The 18,946-nt window shown below is 38.0% G+C and overlaps 1 protein-coding gene across 2 annotated transcripts in view; it reads right to left on the reverse strand.

The window, feature by feature from the left end:
- Positions 1–18,946, reverse strand: part of LOC126260819 (nucleolar complex protein 3 homolog) — a 118,208-nt gene that overhangs the window by 54,070 nt on the left and 45,192 nt on the right. For both annotated transcript variants that reach the window (XM_049958203.1, XM_049958202.1), the window contains exon 2: positions 6,782–7,065. In XM_049958203.1, the coding sequence (XP_049814160.1) occupies positions 6,782–7,065 (284 nt within the window). The remainder of the gene's footprint in view (positions 1–6,781; positions 7,066–18,946) is intronic.

An 18,946-nucleotide genomic window follows, 5' to 3' on the forward strand; every position in this document is an offset into this window, starting at 1 on the left:
AAGAACAAACATTAAAAGTAGTTGATGAGTTATGCTCTTCGGGCAGTAAAATAACTGATTATGGCTGAAGTAGAGAGGATATAAAATTCATACTGGCTATAGCATGAAAAGCATTTGTGGAAAACAGAAATTTGGTTAACATTTATATTAATATATAAATCTCAAAAGTTCTTGACCGATTAACTTCAAATTTTTGTATGACACTTTAATAAACATTCAGACTGATATAGGCTGTATATTTTTTTAAACAACAATGTAGATTATGAATGAAAACATACGATACTGGTGTGATATTCATACAATATTTATTATTTTGTTTTACAAACCAGTTTTTGGCTGTCACGTCATTGTCAGCTACATAGATAATATGAAGCTATTAGATAAAACATGTGACACATTAAAGAATGAACTATATGACAAATTATAACAATTACTTTATGTGTGTTTTCTCTAGCCAGTGTTTGACGCGTAGATTTTTTTTTTGCATCCAATTGCATTTTTTAGGGTGTTACAATATTTATACAATATTTATTTATTTTTTGCTGTCTTGCCTAGTTGGTGGCATGTTAAACCGCCGATTTCTTCTTACTGTTGCACACACATCTGAGATTATTTATCAGCAAAACACGACATTTCTGTTGGAATTTGACATGTTATAGCTATGTTGCGATCATTTATTTGGGAAGCGGGCATGCAATTTTGAAGCTTTACTGACATTAACATGTTTAATATATGTGTGTGTGATGCTGTGGGGGGAGGGGGGGGCAGGGTTGGGGTTATGTATAAAGTTCTTTTCTTTTACTACAGTAAATGACATTTTATTGCACAGTGGTGTGTATTCATGTAGCACTTTCTGTCCTTACACTATTGATTTTTGGATGTGGTGATTCTATGATTAAGTTTTGGGTAACGTTAGGTGGTTTTAATAATTTTAAAATCAGTTTGTACGTTCATTGGACGATTATTCTCTGCTATTAGGTGATCCGCAAATGCTGAGTGGAAACTCTTACTTTTTAATGCTCTGACATGTTCTACACATCTGGTTCTCAAATTCTTGCATGTTTGGCCCACATACACAGACTGACAGAAATTATGAATTAATTGGTATATACTACATTGACTGTATTTATCAGTGTTTATGGTTTGTCTTTCACGTTCTGTATTGTCTTGTCAGTTCAGTATACTGTACAAAATTGTTAAGGCTTTCGTGGCCACTTGTTGACAAACTGCCTATTGGCTTCCTTCTCGGGTTCTTCGGCCGACGTTCATCTAATGATTTTTCTGACGTTTCGCCAGCACGAGTGGCTGGCATTGTCAAAGCTTCACCCTCCATTGCCGGTGGTGAACTGGAGGCGAGCTCGCGGTCGCAGACTATATGTACCTGGCGCGCCAACGTCCGAGGGCTTCTCCGCGGTCATTTCCGGTGCGGTTCTCCTCTTGCTACCTGCGACGGTCGTTCGCTGCAGTACGGGAAGCCAGGATCCGTTTACCTTAAGGCTTTCCTCTTTCTTGTTGAAACTGTTCGCGTGTTTTTGGATTTCTACAGCTTCTCTGAACAAGCGCGTGTGATAGTGCTTCTCTACAGCCAGAACTTCCGTGTCGGCGAATTTTATTACGTGGTCGGTCTCATTCAGTGCGTGCTCTGCCACGGCCGAGGTGGAGAAATCGGCCGTGGCAGAGCACGCACTGAATGAGACCGACCACGTAATAAAATTCGCCGACACGGAAGTTCTGGCTGTAGAGAAGCACTATCACACGCGCTTGTTCAGAGAAGCTGTAGAAATCCAAAAACACGCGAACAGTTTCAACAAGAAAGAGGAAAGCCTTAAGGTAAACGGATCCTGGCTTCCCGTACTGCAGCGAACGACCGTCGCAGGTAGCAAGAGGAGAACCGCACCGGAAATGACCGCGGAGAAGCCCTCGGACGTTGGCGCGCCAGGTACATATAGTCTGCGACCGCGAGCTCGCCTCCAGTTCACCACCGGCAATGGAGGGTGAAGCTTTGACAATGCCAGCCACTCGTGCTGGCGAAACGTCAGAAAAATCATTAGATGAACGTCGGCCGAAGAACCCGAGAAGGAAGCCAATAGGCAGTTTGTCAGTATACTGTGTTGAATCCTTGACTCTGTGCCTAGTCCACACCAGAACACTGTTGCGGGTCTTTATTGGAGGGCTGCCCAGATCCAATGCCTTGCATCTGATCAGGGAAAGCCTCAGAACAAAAGTATCTTGTTCACACTACAAGGGGCAGTTTTGCTTAAAATGTTTCGGGAACTAACCTACACTGGTCTCTCAGTTTCATTTTCATTTTTTATTATAAATTGGGGGGGGGGGGGGGGGAAATGGAAAATATGGTGGGTACAGAAGCTTTCCAGAGCAACCTATGAGCTGTGTCAAGATCTGGATACAATAAAACTGAAAGATAGTGGTGGGATTTGTTAAATTTTTTTTAAGGCTGGCACTCAGTGATTTTGAACACCTTCTATAAGTGGTTGGAATGCATAATCAGTAAACAAAATATGAAGTTTAGAAATCAGAAATTACTTTAGAGATTTCTGACAAAGGCCTAGTTGGTCGAAAGCTCACTTTCTGACAATCTTTTTGTTATGGCTATCTGCGACTCAGCATCTCCACTGTATGGTGATGTAGCAACTATACTCTTCATAATTTTGTTAGAGATTATTGTATATCATCTAAAGTTTCGGTGCCTTGGCAGGGTGAAATGCTTTGAAAACATTTATGTATACTCTACCTTTTCCTAATTCTTGTCCTGGATTTCTAAAAAAATAAAAGTGATTTGAAGCTCATAACTATTACGAATTTTATATTATCTTACCTAATATTCTTCTACATTTGTGCTAAAAACTCCTCTTGATTGATTGGCAGGTAGGAAAACATGGGAGATTCATATCCCAAAAGTGAGCATTTTTTTAGAGAAGTCGCACTCTTCCTTTAAATTTCTCATGTTAACCTCCAAAACTGGCTTTTCAAAGTGTGAATTTTTTCCCCATTTCCAATACTGAAATGCCAAACTTTTCTGACAAACATTTTAACACCTGCCTTCATTTGACGTGGTTTATATATTCGATATGTGTCATATCCCACAAGCAGTTGTTCATTTGATGGTCTTCAATTAGCTTCAAAGTACTTTCAGCCAATCACATATTGGAAAATATATAATACAACCACATCAGATGACAAAAATAACACTGACATTATATGCCAGCCTTAGCCAAACTCACCCCTCACCATGTTCACACTAACAGAGTTGCACAATATTGTTTCAGACAATCTCTTTCCATGGGATTCAAGTCTTGAGTCTCTTTAGACCTACAAACACTCTGCGGACATGGGAACATGTTGTGGGTCGATTCGCAGGTTCAGACTCAATTCAGCTGTGCAACAAATATGTGCAACATTGAGTCCTGGAATGGTATAGGTGTGGGATCCAGTGTATTGCCCATCCTGTGTATAAATTTATTGTCGTATGTCATTATATGCCACTTGTTGCTTACTGTGCTGATTTGTTGAGTGTTGTGTTGTACCTATCTCTGTGTATGTTTCCTAATTGTGTGTTGTCTACTTCTGTATTTTGTTGTGAATATAATAGAGGGAAACATTCCACGTGGGAAAAATATATCTAAATACAAAGATGATGAGACTTACCAAACAAACGCGCTGGCAGGTCGATAGACACACAAACAAACACAAACATACACACAAAATTGAAGCTTTCGCAACAAACGGTTGCTTCATCAGGAAAGAGGGAAAGACGAAAGGATGTGGGTTTTAAGGGAGAGGGTAAGGAGTCATTCCAATCCCGGGAGCGGAAAGACTTACCTTAGGGGGAAAAAAGGACAGGTATACACTCGCACACACACACATATCCATCCGCACATACACAGACACAAGCAGACATTTGTAAAGGCAAAGAGTTTGTTGTTTATTTTATCTACTGTCTTTGCATCACAGCCATTTTCCTGTGCAGTGTACTTATTTGTGTTTTGTTCTTTATGTAGTCATGATTGTTCTTGGGTGTTACGTTTAATTTGTGTAGTAAGTATCTGAAACTGGCTTGTTTAAGTGTTATGGGCAATTGGATTGATTTTGGATAATTGTGTTGATGATGGTGGTGTCCTATAAATTGTGAACTAATTCATAAAACTGTGTCTTGCATCAGGCTTAATTCCTCTCCAGCTTTTATTAGGAAGGATGGAAAGGATGAGCCACAACATCCATAATATATTGTATCCACATCAAGCCACGTATTTTTCCCACAGCTCTTCAACAAATTGTAGAACATGATCACCAAATTTTAAAAACATGACTTAATATAAAATTTAACAATTTGGCTTATAATGTAATTTGCAGCTTTGTAATTATAAGTGTAAATAACGTGTCATCTGTAGCACAACAGCTGAAATCATAGAGACATATAAAGGGTATTAAAGTTTGCAAGCTTTCGGAGCCAGTGGCTCCTTTTTCTGGCAGAAGGGTTGAAGGGGAAGGAACAGAGACGAAGGAAAAGACTGATGAGGTTTACGAAAAGAGGTACAATTCGGAAAAATCACCCAAAACCCAGGGTAAGGGGAGACTTACTGGAGGGGATGAGAAGGAAAGACCGATTATTGGGGACTACACCATATGAGATTTGAAAATCTAAGAGCTTAAAAGTGGAAGATAGAATACTATACAAGAAAGAGATTGCTGCTAAAACACCGTGCAAGAGTTAATAAGAGCCAAAAGCTAAGTGATAGTAATGCTGATGTAAAAGACATAACAGTGTTTACATAACAGCTGGTATATGACATGTGTCATTTCACAGGTAGCTTTCTCTTTGATAGTGAATGTTTTGCCAGTTATAGGGCTGGTATAGGAGGGTGCATAGGATAAGTCTAATAGAGCAGACAGTCAGAGGGGTACGAGCCATAAGGTAGGGAGATGGGTACAGATGGAGCACAGGGTCTGACATGGATACCGCAAAGACTGGGAGGGTGACAAAAAGCTATTCCAGGTGAAGTGGGCACAATGCTGGACAGAATGAACCTTGTTTCAGGGCATGATTTTAGTACATCACATTATTGTCAAAGTAGCTAATTAATCTATTCAAGGTCACGATAATGCTGAGTGACACCTGGTGTACACCTGTTGTTTCTTGGAGGGATCAGCAGTACCGGGATTGGATGTGATGGCCCGGGAAATCTGCTTCTGAACTAAGCAGATGAGGTAACTAAGTTCAGTGAAGGCTGAGGTGAGAATTCTGATGTATTGTTGTAAAGAGTTTGCATCTGAACAAATATGTTTTCCACAAATACCAAGGCTGTATGGGATGGAATGTTTCACATGGAAAGGATGGCAACTGTCAGACGTAAGTACTGTTGTTTGTTAGTTGGCTGGTTTAATGTGAACTGAGGTGTGTAGCTGACCTTTCAAGAGGATGAGATAAATGTCAAGGAAAGTGGCACGAGATTTCGAATAGGACCATGTGAACTTCAATTGGAAGAATGTACCCAGACATCCCAAGAACCCTTTGAAACACCAGATCATCAGTTCTTCTGGTAGATTCCTAAGTTTCGACACTGAGACTGAACCTGCCCAATGCATTTGTCCACAGCATTCAGATCCTCCCACACAACATTTTAGTTGCTGTGAAGTCAACCCCTCCCCAAAAGTAACCCCTGCCCCCCTTTTTCTTCTTTTGAGGGCCCAATCCACTTTATTTCTTTTATTAAACATCTACAATTAATATTACTATTATATCATTGCTTTTCCATAATTGTTTATAATCATATTTACTTCTTACTCTACACCTCCCATATCACCTTTGAGCAGACATGTCAACCACTTGACTTTTCCTTCACTATATTTCATGTTCTTCATTACACTTTATTATTCCCTCTTCAGTACGGTATTGCACATCCTGCAGGCTTATCACTTCCCTCAACATTCCTTTAAACCTTCCTCAAAGTTTTCCTCTATTTTCCCTCTGATAAAGGACAGAGTGTTTCTTAAAGTAAGAATTTCTACTGTGTTCCAATAAGATGTATGGAAAATTGTACTTCTTGACGATGAGTATTAGTCAGCCCATTTGTCTCTCATTAATTAAAAGAAAAAAAAATAATAGAAATGAGATTTTTTCCTCCTACAACACTTTATGTTTCTTCGTCTTAATTTTCTGAAAAATTTGCAACAAACATATTGCTGTCCCCCAACTGTCACACAATTATTACGCTGTACAATAAATATATGATTCTGGAACTCACTTTTAGAATGTTTAGAAATTTGAGCAATTAAAAAGGAAGATTGGGTTAACGACCTGTCAGCATCGAGATCATTAGAGATGGAGCACACCCTCAGATTGCGTCAAGGATGGGGAAGGAAATCGGCAGTGTCCTTTCAAAGAAACCATCCTAGCATCTGCCTGGAGTAATTTAGGTAAATCACAGAAAACTTAAATCCGAATGGCGGATGCGGGTTTGGACTGTTGTCCTCCCAAATGTGAGTCCAGTGTAGTAACCACTGCGCCAACTCGCTTGGTTTGAGTAATACACCCTGCCATTGGTTAGAGCTGTCACATGACTTACTAAATAAAGGCTTATCGTAATTTAGTTTTCAGTTTATAATATTCATTTTTTTATTACAAATTACAGGAATGTGGTTCTCAGTAAATTGGTACTCTGCAGGGTTTTAACTGTGGAAGAATGTTCTACCATAAACAGTTATACACCATGAGCTGGTTTCATCATCATATATGTCACTTACCAATAAGAAAATTACTTACTTCCTGTAGCGAATTTTATTTAGGAGGGAGTAACTCCGGGAAGAAACGGCATTTTTCAAGAAATCAATGTCATCCTCATCAACCATATCTAGGATCCCCAAATCATGATCACTCTCCTCTTCTCCTTCATTAGTGCCCTGGTGGGGAGGATTCTGAGGTCCACCAAATAGTGGTTTGGGCATGGCTTTCTTATTTCTTTTATGTTTTAGTTTTCCTTGACGTGCTAATTTTGTGCGTTTCTGGTTACTTCTCTTTAGTTTACTAATGCGTACTTTACCCTTTTTCTGAAACAAATTTTAGAAATAAAAATAAAAACAAAACTAAATTTCTTACAGTAGCATTTCTTTCATATAACCAAATTGTCTTCATATTGTGGACACTTGCACAATTTTACAATGAAGGTTCATTCTGGTTTGTGTGTGTGTGTGTGTGTGTGTGTGTGTGTGTGTGTGTGTGTGTATTTTGGATGCTCAACAGCAATATTATTAATAATTACTATTAAAAACAGTCTTAATCACAATTTATTTAACAAGGTGACCGGTTTCAACCACTACTGTGGTCATCTTCAGACCTATAAGTTGTATATAAAGCTTTAATTAGAGGGCTACATACATTAAACAAAATACATAAAGTTATAAAATTATAAAACGTTGAATTACCATTGAGTAGGAACCTCTTTCCTTGAAGAATCACTACTGGAGAAACCAGTGCACGTCTTACTATATATAATGGAGGCTCCACCCACTTCTGACTGCATGATGTCATTATTAACCAATGAGTTATAAGTCAATTTACAATTAAAACCTTCTTAGTTAAAAGAACAATTGTCAAGAAATTAGAAATAAATATACACTAAACTTAGCTTATTAAACAGCTATTGTCAATTATGAAGCCTTAAAAATATTTAAATACGTAGGAAAATAAACTTCAGTTTGGCAGTACATGGGTTGCCCTCTGAAGGCCAGTCAGCGAACCATTTGGAACCACTGGTTGCTATGGTGAAGTTAGACGCCGTTGCAAAGATGAAGCAACAGGCTTTTTTCACAGAAGTTATTGTGAAGTCGATAATCGAACTAGTGGTTGCCATGGTGAGGATAAACGCCAGTGCAAAGATGTGACAGCAGGCTTCTTTCCAACGAAGTTGTTGCGAAGTAGAATGGCAAAAGACTGGCGTCAGACGATGTATTATTGAGCAGCATGTCTTTATTGAAACGAAAAGAGTAAGCTACAATAATCTGTAGCTGACATGTATACTACATGCTGTCCAAATATGATACAAAGTAGTTGTCCGTATATATGAAATATTATCTATGAAGTTGATATGTAGATTACATGTGCTTGTTTAAGGCATTGCTAATCCTCAAGTTATATGCCAGTCATATAAGCAAATAAAAATGAGAGAATTTAAAATTATAAAATTATGAGCCAGTGTCAAAAATAAAACGATGTCAATTAGCAATATGCAGTCTAAAAGCATAAAAGCAAAATTCTAAAACAGATAGTCAAACATAAAATAATGTTTGGTAAAAGACAATTACAATGAAAAGATAAAATATTTGCTAAAAAACTTTTTATAATTTAAAAAACAAAGGACAGAAGAGTAAACATTCTAAATCAGATCATCGAAAAGCTCAAAGAAATGTTTGTCTTTGAACTGAAGTTGTTCGTTTAAAACAGATAATGGATTACTTTTGTGAAGTGAAAAAATTTCAATTTCTTCTAAGGTATTTAGCAGTGGTCCTTTTGGCACAGTATGTAGTATTTTCAAGTTACTAGAAATGCAACCCTCAGAATGATTGCATCCATCAAGATGTTGACCAAATATTGATTTGATACGTGCAGTACCAGTAGTATGTTCTTTGAAACGTGTTAAAAAGTTACGGCCAGTTTGGCCAATATACTGTTTTTCACAGTCATTACATATTATTTTATCATGAGCCCCAAAGAAATAGTAGAATTTATCGAACTGTTAAGAATTACTCTAGATTTTAACTATTTTTCATTTAATAATAAAATATACATACAGGAAGATGGACTTGCAATGGGGAATTCCCTGGCTAGCACTATAGCAGATATCTTCGTCAACTACATTGAAATCCAATTTTTCAAAAATAATCCAGAAATAACAAATAAAATTATATACTACAAAAGATATGTTGACGACACACTGCTATTATATAACGGCTCTAAGGAAGAAATTGACGTTTTCGCTAACAACTTAAATAATTTACATCCAAAACTTGTATTTACAGTAGAACACGAAAGTAACAATAGTATTAACTTCCTTGACCTCACAATTACAAATCAGAATGGAAAACATAATATTTCTATTTATAGAAAACCCACATCAACCGACGTAATAATAAATGCTACGTCATGCCATCCATTAAGATACAAAATGGCATTTTTTAAAACTATGATACATAGGATACTGAAATTACCTCTCCAACATGATGCAATCCAAAAGGAAATTGATACATTAAAACAGATAGCAGTTGCTAACAATTATAATTCCCTTCAGGTTGATCTGTTATATCAAAAATTAAAAGAAAAAAATGATGGTGTTATAAATTCCAAGAAGAGATTTACACAAATGACATACATGGGACCTATCTCAGATAAAATAAATAAATTATTTAAGAACACAAGCGTGACAATAGCGTTTAAAACTACTAACCCCCTACAGATGAAACTGAAACACACAATTGGAGACTCAAATAGATACCTAAAGTCAGGCGTTTATAAAATAATATGTAATGACTGTGAAAAACAGTATATTGGCCAAACTGGCCGTAACTTTTTAACACGTTTCAAAGAACATACTACTGGTACTGCACGTATCAAATCAATATTTGGTCAACATCTTGATGGATGCAATCATTCTGAGGGTTGCATTTCTAGTAACTTGAAAATACTACATACTGTGCCAAAAGGACCACTGCTAAATACCTTAGAAGAAATTGAAATTTTTTCACTTCACAAAAGTAATCCATTATCTGTTTTAAACGAACAACTTCAGTTCAAAGACAAACATTTCTTTGAGCTTTTCGATGATCTGATTTAGAATGTTTACTCTTCTGTCCTTTGTTTTTTAAATTATAAAAAGTTTTTTAGCAAATATTTTATCTTTTCATTGTAATTGTCTTTTACCAAACATTATTTTATGTTTGACTATCTGTTTTAGAATTTTGCTTTTATGCTTTTAGACTGCATATTGCTAATTGACATCGTTTTATTTTTGACACTGGCTCATAATTTTATAATTTTAAATTCTCTCATTTTTATTTGCTTATATGACTGGCATATAACTTGAGGATTAGCAATGCCTTAAACAAGCACATGTAATCTACATATCAACTTCATAGATAATATTTCATATATACGGACAACTACTTTGTATCATATTTGGACAGCATGTAGTATACATGTCAGCTACAGATTATTGTAGCTTACTCTTTTCGTTTCAATAAAGACATGCTGCTCAATAATACATCGTCTGACGCCAGTCTTTTGCCATTCTACTTCGCAACAACTTCGTTGGAAAGAAGCCTGCTGTCACATCTTTGCACTGGCGTTTATCCTCACCATGGCAACCACTAGTTCGATTATCGACTTCACAATAACTTCTGTGAAAAAAGCCTGTTGCTTCATCTTTGCAACGGCGTCTAACTTCACCATAGCAACCAGTGGTTCCAAATGGTTCGCTGACTGGCCTTCAGAGGGCAACCCATGTACTGCCAAACTGAAGTTTATTTTCCTACGTATTTAAATATTTTTAAGGCTTCATAATTGACAATAGCTGTTTAATAAGCTAAGTTTAGTGTATATTTATTTCTAATTTCTTGACAATTGTTCTTTTAACTAAGAAGGTTTTAATTGTAAATTGACTTATAACTCATTGGTTAATAATGACATCATGCAGTCAGAAGTGGGTGGAGCCTCCATTATATATAGTAAGACGTGCACTGGTTTCTCCAGTAGTGATTCTTCAAGGAAAGAGGTTCCTACTCAATGGTAATTCAACGTTTTATAATTTTATAACTTTATGTATTTTGTTTAATGTATGTAGCCCTCTAATTAAAGCTTTATATACAACTTATAGGTCTGAAGATGACCACAGTAGTGGTTGAAACCGGTCACCTTGTTAAATAAATTGTGATTAAGACTGTGTTTAATAGTAATTATTTATAACACATTGATCACTGTTGTGCCCATAATGTATTCAAAAGTAAGCAATATTATTAACTACATTGCTATAAAAGCCCAAAAAAATTTCATTAAAACAAACTGTGTAAAACAAAAATCACTTACCTTTATGTACCCGTCATTTCCACACATGTAGATTGAAAAATTGTCAACCAAGCCAAAATTAAAAATGCACTGTTAAAAATCCTGATTAGTGAACAGAATAAACACTAAAATAATAACTCTGAGCCACCTTACACAAACTGTGGATCTTGTTGATGTAGGGGGGGGGGGGGGGGGGGGAGGCTTGCACGTCTCAATGATTCTGATTGTCATACCATAGGTGCAACCACAACGAATGGGTAGCCGTTGAGAGGCCAGACAAATGTATGGTTTCTGAACAGGCACAGTAGCTGTTTCAATAGTTGCAAGTGCAACAGTCTGGATGATTATCGAATCTGACCTTGTAACTTTATCTGATGGCCTTCTTCCAGTAGCTGTGAGTGGTTGAACGCACAGGGAAAGTGCAGCCATTCATTTTTCCTGAGGGCATGCAGCTCTACAGAATGGTTACACAACAACTGCATCCTCTTGGGTAAAACATTCCTGAAGTAAAATAGTCCTACTTTCAGATATCCTGGTGGGGACTAGTCACGTGGACGTAGTAACCATAAAAAACAAAACTGACAGTCTACAGGTCAGAGCGTGGAATGTCAGATTTCTTAATAGGGTAGATGGCTTAGAGAATTTAAGATGGGAAATGGACAGGTTGAAGTAAGATCCAGTGGGAACTACGGAAGCGTGATCGTAGGAAGAACAGGACTTTTGGTCATATAATGTTTAGTTGTGTGGAGTGATAAGTGACAAAACAGCAAGGTCATCAGTCACTCGATCAAGATACAAGTCATCTGGAGTTAATGATGTTAAACAGAAATGTGCTTGAATTATGGAAGTATGTAAAAATAGTATTAGTGAAGTAGTAAAAGTAGTATTGATGCCTGAGCTGAGAAAGCCTGGCAACACAATTAAGGAATAAAGAGCACCTTTTAGATAGGATATCTGTAACAGTAAAAGTGAGAAGGCTAAATATGTAATGAACATCAGTTGGGCCAACTATAGTGAGAGAAACAATCAGGTCAGCAAGTGGGTGGATGGGGGTGGGCGAGTGTTCCTTGAGGCTCCCATAACAGTCCCACCCTCAATCTGTTACAATCAGGATGGGAACAGCGCCCAGCATCTTGTAGGAAGCATAAAAACTTTTTCAGTTGTTGTTTTGTCAACTGCTCACATTAAGGTTAAGGAATTAATAATAAATTCTTAAAGTCTTGTCTTCACTGAAAACTAAAAACACGATCCAACAGGAGCTGACCCAAATATCGTTGAAGATCCTGAGTGGATGGAGCCTTTGACTAACATTCAGATGTTGGCTCATCTGATTATGAATTGAATCAAAGCTGAAGCCTGTACTGAGTGATGAGTCAAGAACCCGAAACAATTCCCAGTCAGTGACTATGATTACTTAAGTTAATAAATCAATCCAGAAGGCTAGAAGAGTATTTCTGCTACAAAGAGCAGATAAGCAATTAGCATCCCACTTAGGCAATGGATTGATATCATTTAGTTCCAGTACAAAGGACGTAGAGGAATTATGGACAAAGTTTAAACAGACTGTAAATCGTGTTCTTGAGAAGTATTAGCTTTACCGGCATTAGCAAACTATATGGAAGGTCTGCTACTGGTTATTTTGACCAATGATATTTATTTTACTTGTTAAATTAATTCAGTATAGTGTCTTAACATGTCACTACTGTCTTACACTTATTCTATCAATGTGTTACGTTTAATTTTTTTTGTAGAAACTATATTTAAAGAAAAAAGGATTGAAGTACATTATTATTCACTGAAGTTAAACTTTGATAAACTTACAAATACAAATAAACACATAATTATAAGATAACACTGTTTATCTCTATGACATATTCTCAATAAAGCCCTAACCAGGCCATAAACAAATATTTATTGGGAAATAGAAAGAGTTATGGACATAAACTGCTGTGGCAATTATAAGAAATTAATGTTGCTTTTCTCTTTGATATGTTTTCAGTTAAGGCCACCATCTTTATTAAAACGCTTTGCACAAATGCACTGAACACTTCCAGCACACGGACTTCATCAGAATTTCTTGAACAACAGACACAGATTGTTAATTTTGTTTGAGCTTCTGTGTCGTCCTATCCGGCAGTCATTCTGTACCAGTACCTTACATATTTCAGTGGTCGCTATGAATGTATGAACAGGCCCTTTACTTGATTGTACATACACAGAAGAGTTGTTCTGCTGATCTGAAAAGAAACATTCACCAGGTACCTTTTCCTCTTTTTATCTCTCTGTAAAGAGTCCAGGTGTTGATTCCAGAAATGTCTAGCAAATTGAAAAAAAAAGTGCAGAGTTCATCTCTGGCAGCCAGACTTGACGATGTACAGACGAGACATCTTATCCACAATATCAACTTCAAATTTTGCAGAATTTAGAAGCTTATCTGAACAAAGGCACCAACACAACATAATAAATGGAAGCACTCAACTTCTGCAGAGCACAACAACACTTAGGCAGAGAAGAGCAACTAAAGAATGTTCGCAATTCCACTTAATAAAATAAAATAGAAAAAGAAGAGGGAACAAGATCACAACAGTGAAATAAAAGAAGCTAAACAGACGTAAAAAAGAGGAGAGAGAGAGAGAGAGAGAGAGAGAGAGAGAGAGAGAGAGAGAGAGAGTCCACTATTGCGCATTTAGAGACAGTGTCAAAATAACTGGCTGCAGTCCTTTAAGGTAAAAATGTTCATAATTTGTTCAGTTTTTGTAGTAGATGTTTGGCTTTTACCGAAATTATAAACTGCCAAAGTACAGTAAAAAGTGCAAAACATAACCCCTCTCAATTAAAACATACTATTTAATGAATGTTAAATAACAATTCTTCCCCCATGAACCATGGACCTTGCCGTTGGTGGGGAGGCTTGCGTGCCTCAGCGAAACAGATGGCCGTACCGTAGGTGCAACCACAACAGAGGGGTATCTGTTGAGAGGCCAGACAAACATGTGGTTCCTGAAGAGGGGCAGCAGCCTTTTCAGTAGCTGCAGGGGCAACAGTCTGGATGATTGACTGATCTGGCCTTGTAACATTAACCAAAACGGCCTTGCTGTGCTGGTACTGCGAACGGCTGAAAGCAAGGGGAAACTACAGCCGTAATTTTTCCCGAGGACATACAGCTTTACTGTATGATTAAATGATGATGGCGTCCTCTTGGGTAAAATATTCCGGAGGTAAAATAGTCCCCCATTCGGATCTCCGGGCGGGGACTACTCAATTGGACGTCGTTATCAGGAGAAAGAAAACTGGCATTCTACGGATCGGAGCGTGGAATGTCAGATCCCTTAATCGGGCAGGTAGGTTAGAAAATTTAAAAAGGGAAATGGATAAGTTAAAGTTAGATATAGTGGGAATTAGTGAAGTTCGGTGGCAGGAGGAACAAGACTTTTGGTCAGGTGATTACAGGGTTATAAATACAAAATCAAATAGGGGTAATGCAGGAGTAGGTTTAATAATGAATAAAAAAATAGGAGTGCGGGTTAGCTACTACAAACAGCATAGTGAACGCATTATTGTGGCCAAGATAGACACAAAGCCCATGCCTACTACAGTAGTTCAAGTTTATATGCCAACTAGCTCTGCAGATGATGAAGAAATTGATGAAATGTATGACGAGATAAAAGAAATTATTCAGGTAGTGAAGGGAGACGAAAATTTAATAGTCATGGGTGACTGGAATTCGTCTGTAGGAAAAGGGAGAGAAGGAAACATAGTAGGTGAATATGGATTGGGGGGAAGAAATGAAAGAGGAAGCCGCCTTGTAGAATTTTGCACAGAGCATAACTTAATCATAGCTAACACTTGGTTCAAGAATCATAAAAGAAGGTTGTATACGTGGAAGAATCCTGGAGATACTAATAGGTATCAGATAGATTATATAATGGTAAGACAGAGATTTAGGAACCAGGTTTTAAATTGTAAGACATTTCCAGGGGCAGATGTGGATTCTGACCACAATCTATTGGTTATGAACTGCAGATTGAAACTGAAGAAACTGCAAAAAGGTGGGAATTTAAGGAGATGGGACCTGGATAAACTGAAAGAACCAGAGGTTGTAGAGAGTTTCAGGGAGAGCATAAGGGAACAATTGACAGGAATGGGGGAAAGAAATACAGTAGAAGAAGAATGGGTAGCTCTGAGGGATGAAGTAGTGCAGGCAGCAGAGGATCAAGTAGGTAAAAAGACGAGGGCTAATAGAAATCCTTGGGTAACAGAAGAAATATTGAATTTAATTGATGAAAGGAGAAAATATAAAAATGCAGTAAATGAAGCAGGCAAAAGGGAATACAAACGTCTCAAAAATGAGATCGACAGAAAGTGCAAAATGGCTAAGCAGGGATGGCTAGAGGACAAATGTAAGGATGTAGAGGCTTGTCTCACTAGGGGTAAGATAGATACTGCCTACAGGAAAATTAAAGAGACCTTTGGAGAGAAGAGAACCACTTGTATGAATATCAAGAGCTCAGATGGCAACCCAGTTCTAAGCAAAGAAGGGAAGGCAGAAAGGTGGAAGGAGAATATAGAGGGTTTATACAAGGGCGATGTACTTGAGGACAGTATTATGGAAATGGAAGAGGATGTAGATGAAGATGAAATAGGAGATAAGATACTGCGTGAAGAGTTTGACAGAGCACTGAAAGACCTCAGTCGAAACAAGGCCCCGGGAGTAGACAACATTCCATTAGAACTACTGATGGCCTTGGGAGAGCCAGTCATGACAAAACTCTACCATCTGGTGAGCAAGATGTATGAGACAGGCGAAATACCCACAGACTTCAAGAAGAATATAATAATTCCAATACCAAAGAAAGCAGGTGTTGACAGATGTGAAAATTACCGAACTATCAGTTTAATAAGTCACAGCTGCAAAATACTAACGCGAATTCTTTACAGACGAATGGAAAAACTGGTAGAAGCGGACCTCGGGGAACATCAGTTTGGATTCCGTAGAAATGTTGGAACACGTGAGGCAATACTAACCGTACGACTTATCTTAGAAGAAAGATCAAGAAAAGGCAAACCTACGTTTCTAGCATTTGTAGACTTAGAGAAAGCTTTTGACAACGTTAACTGGAATACTCTCTTTCAAATTCTGAAGGTGGCAGGGGTAAAATACAGGGAGCGAAAGGCTATTTACAATTTGTACAGAAACCAGATGGCAGTTATAAGAGTCGAGGGGCATGAAAGGGAAGCAGTGGTTGTGAAAGGAGTGAGACAGGGTTGTAGCCTCTCCCCGATGTTATTCAATCTGTATATTGAGCAAGCAGTAAAGGAAACAAAAGAAAAATTCGGAGTAGGTATTAAAATTCATGGAGAAGAAGTAAAAACTTTGAGGTTCGCCGATGACATTGTAATTCTGTCAGAGACAGCAAAGGACTTGGAAGAGCAGTTGAACGGAATGGACAGTGTCTTGAAAGGAGGATATAAGATGAACATCAACAAAAACAAAACGAGGATAATGGAATGTAGTCAAATTAAATCGGGTGATGCTGAGGGGATTAGATTAGGAAATGAGTCACTTAAAGTAGTAAAGGAGTTTTGCTATTTAGGGAGTAAAATAACTGATGATGGTCGAAGTAGAGAGGATATAAAATGTAGACTGGCAATGGCAAGGAAAGTGTTTCTGAAGAAGAGAAATTTGTTAACATCGAGTATAGATTTAAGTGTCAGGAAGTCATTTCTGAAAGTATTTGTATGGAGTGTAGCCATGTATGGAAGTGAAACATGGACGATAACCAGTTTGGACAAGAAGAGAATAGAAGCTTTCGAAATGTGGTGCTACAGAAGAATGCTGAAGATAAGGTGGGTAGATCACGTAACTAATGAGGAGGTATTGAATAGGATTGGGGAGAAGAGAAGTTTGTGGCACAACTTGACTAGAAGAAGGGATCGGTTGGTAGGACATGTTTTGAGGCATCAAGGGATCACAAATTTAGCATTGGAGGGCAGTGTGGAGGGTAAAAATCGTAGAGGGAGACCAAGAGATCAATACACTAAGCAGATTCAGAAGGATGTAGGTTGCAGTAGGTACTGGGAGATGAAGAAGCTTGCACAGGATAGAGTAGCATGGAGAGCTGCATCAAACCAGTCTCAGGACTGAAGACCACAACAACACAAACAACAACAAATAACAATTACTGATTGGTAAGTTCAGTCCTTACAGTGTTAAAAGACGGAAAAGACACAATATGATTTAACAATGAAATTCTAAAAACGCTGAGGAAGCAGGTCCGGATTTAGTGTGTGTGTGTGTGTGTGTGTGTGTGTGTGTGTGTGTGTGTGTGTGTGTGTGTGTGTGTGTGTGTGTGTGTGTCTGGGCGCGCGCAAACCAGGGTATCTGCCCTTGTCAGCAATTTCAGAGGGCACCAAATTCATGTTCTTGAAGAAAAAAAAACCTTGTTTCACAAAGCATTTAGCATCCACTGCAAGTTGGTCTATTGATTGTTCATATGACTTTTAAACGCCTGTTGGTTTTTGAACATATTCTAAGTTGATATATGAAAGAATCATTAGTCGATTTTTGAATGAGTGCATAGTGTATGTGATGTCTCTGCCAGGGGAATCCCCGTCGCATCTAGAAATAAAAAACTTTCCAGCGGACAAAAGGGGATGGTGATATACGAGCTGAGACGAATAAGCCCGAACAGGTGAATGCCAATCGCTGGTTGTTTATGCGGTTGATTGGGTGTGCCAATGATAAACATTGTCATAATTATTAGCAAAATTCATAGATTCGGATGATCAGAGTGGAAATACATGACTAACAGGAATAGCAGGTAACAATGATTACCTATTATCTTCTCGGTGTATTCAAGAAAATGATATTTTGACAGAAAATTTTTTCCAGATCGCTACACTACAAAGGGCCGGTTGTACACTCCCCGGTTATCAGCCACTGCTATTTTCAGAATAGCATGGAAGACACATTGAATGAACATGTAATAATGCCTAACCAGAGAACAAACGTGGAATAACTAAACCAGTGATTCTGGTAGGGTTAGTGAATTTAATTCGAGAATAAGTTTTGATAATGACAGGACTAGGTACAGATTACTGACGACAAGACTGTTTATTAGTATGAGGAAGGAGAAGAAACAGAGACAACACACAAATTATTGTTGTTCTTGTTGTGGTCTTCAGTCCTCAGACTGGTTCGATGCAGCTCTCCATGCTACTCTATCCTGTGCAAGCTTCTTCATCTCGCAGTACCTACATCCTTCTGAATCTGCTTAGTGTATTCATCTCTTGGTCTCCCTCTGCGATTTTTACCCTCCACGCTGCCCTCCAATGCTAAATTTTTGATCCCTTGATGCCTCAGAACATGCCCTACCAACCGGTCCCTTCTTCTTGTCAAGTTGTGCCACAAACTCCTCTTCTCCCCTATTCTATTCAATACCTCCTCATTAGTTACGTGATCTACCCACCTTATCTTCAGCATTCTCCTGTAGCACCACATTTCGAAACCTTCTATTCTCTTCTTGTCCAAACTATTTATCGTCCATGTTTCACTTCCATACATGGCTACACTCCATACAAATACTTTCAGAAACGAATTTCTGACACTTAAATCTATACTCGATGTTAACAAATTTCTCTTCTTCAGAAACGATTTCCTTGCCATTGCCAGTCTACATTTTATATCCTCTCTACTTCGACCATCATCAGTTATTTTGCTCCCCAAATAGCAAAACTCCTTTACTACTTTAAGCATCTCATTTCCTAATCTAATTCCCTCAGCATCACACGACTTAATTCGACGACATTCCATTATCCTTGTTTTGCTTTTGTTGATGTTCATCTTATACCCTGCTTTCAAGACACCGTCCATTC

This window comes from Schistocerca nitens, chromosome 5 (genome assembly GCF_023898315.1).
Source record: "Schistocerca nitens isolate TAMUIC-IGC-003100 chromosome 5, iqSchNite1.1, whole genome shotgun sequence".
NCBI classification, from domain to species: domain Eukaryota; kingdom Metazoa; phylum Arthropoda; class Insecta; order Orthoptera; family Acrididae; genus Schistocerca; species Schistocerca nitens.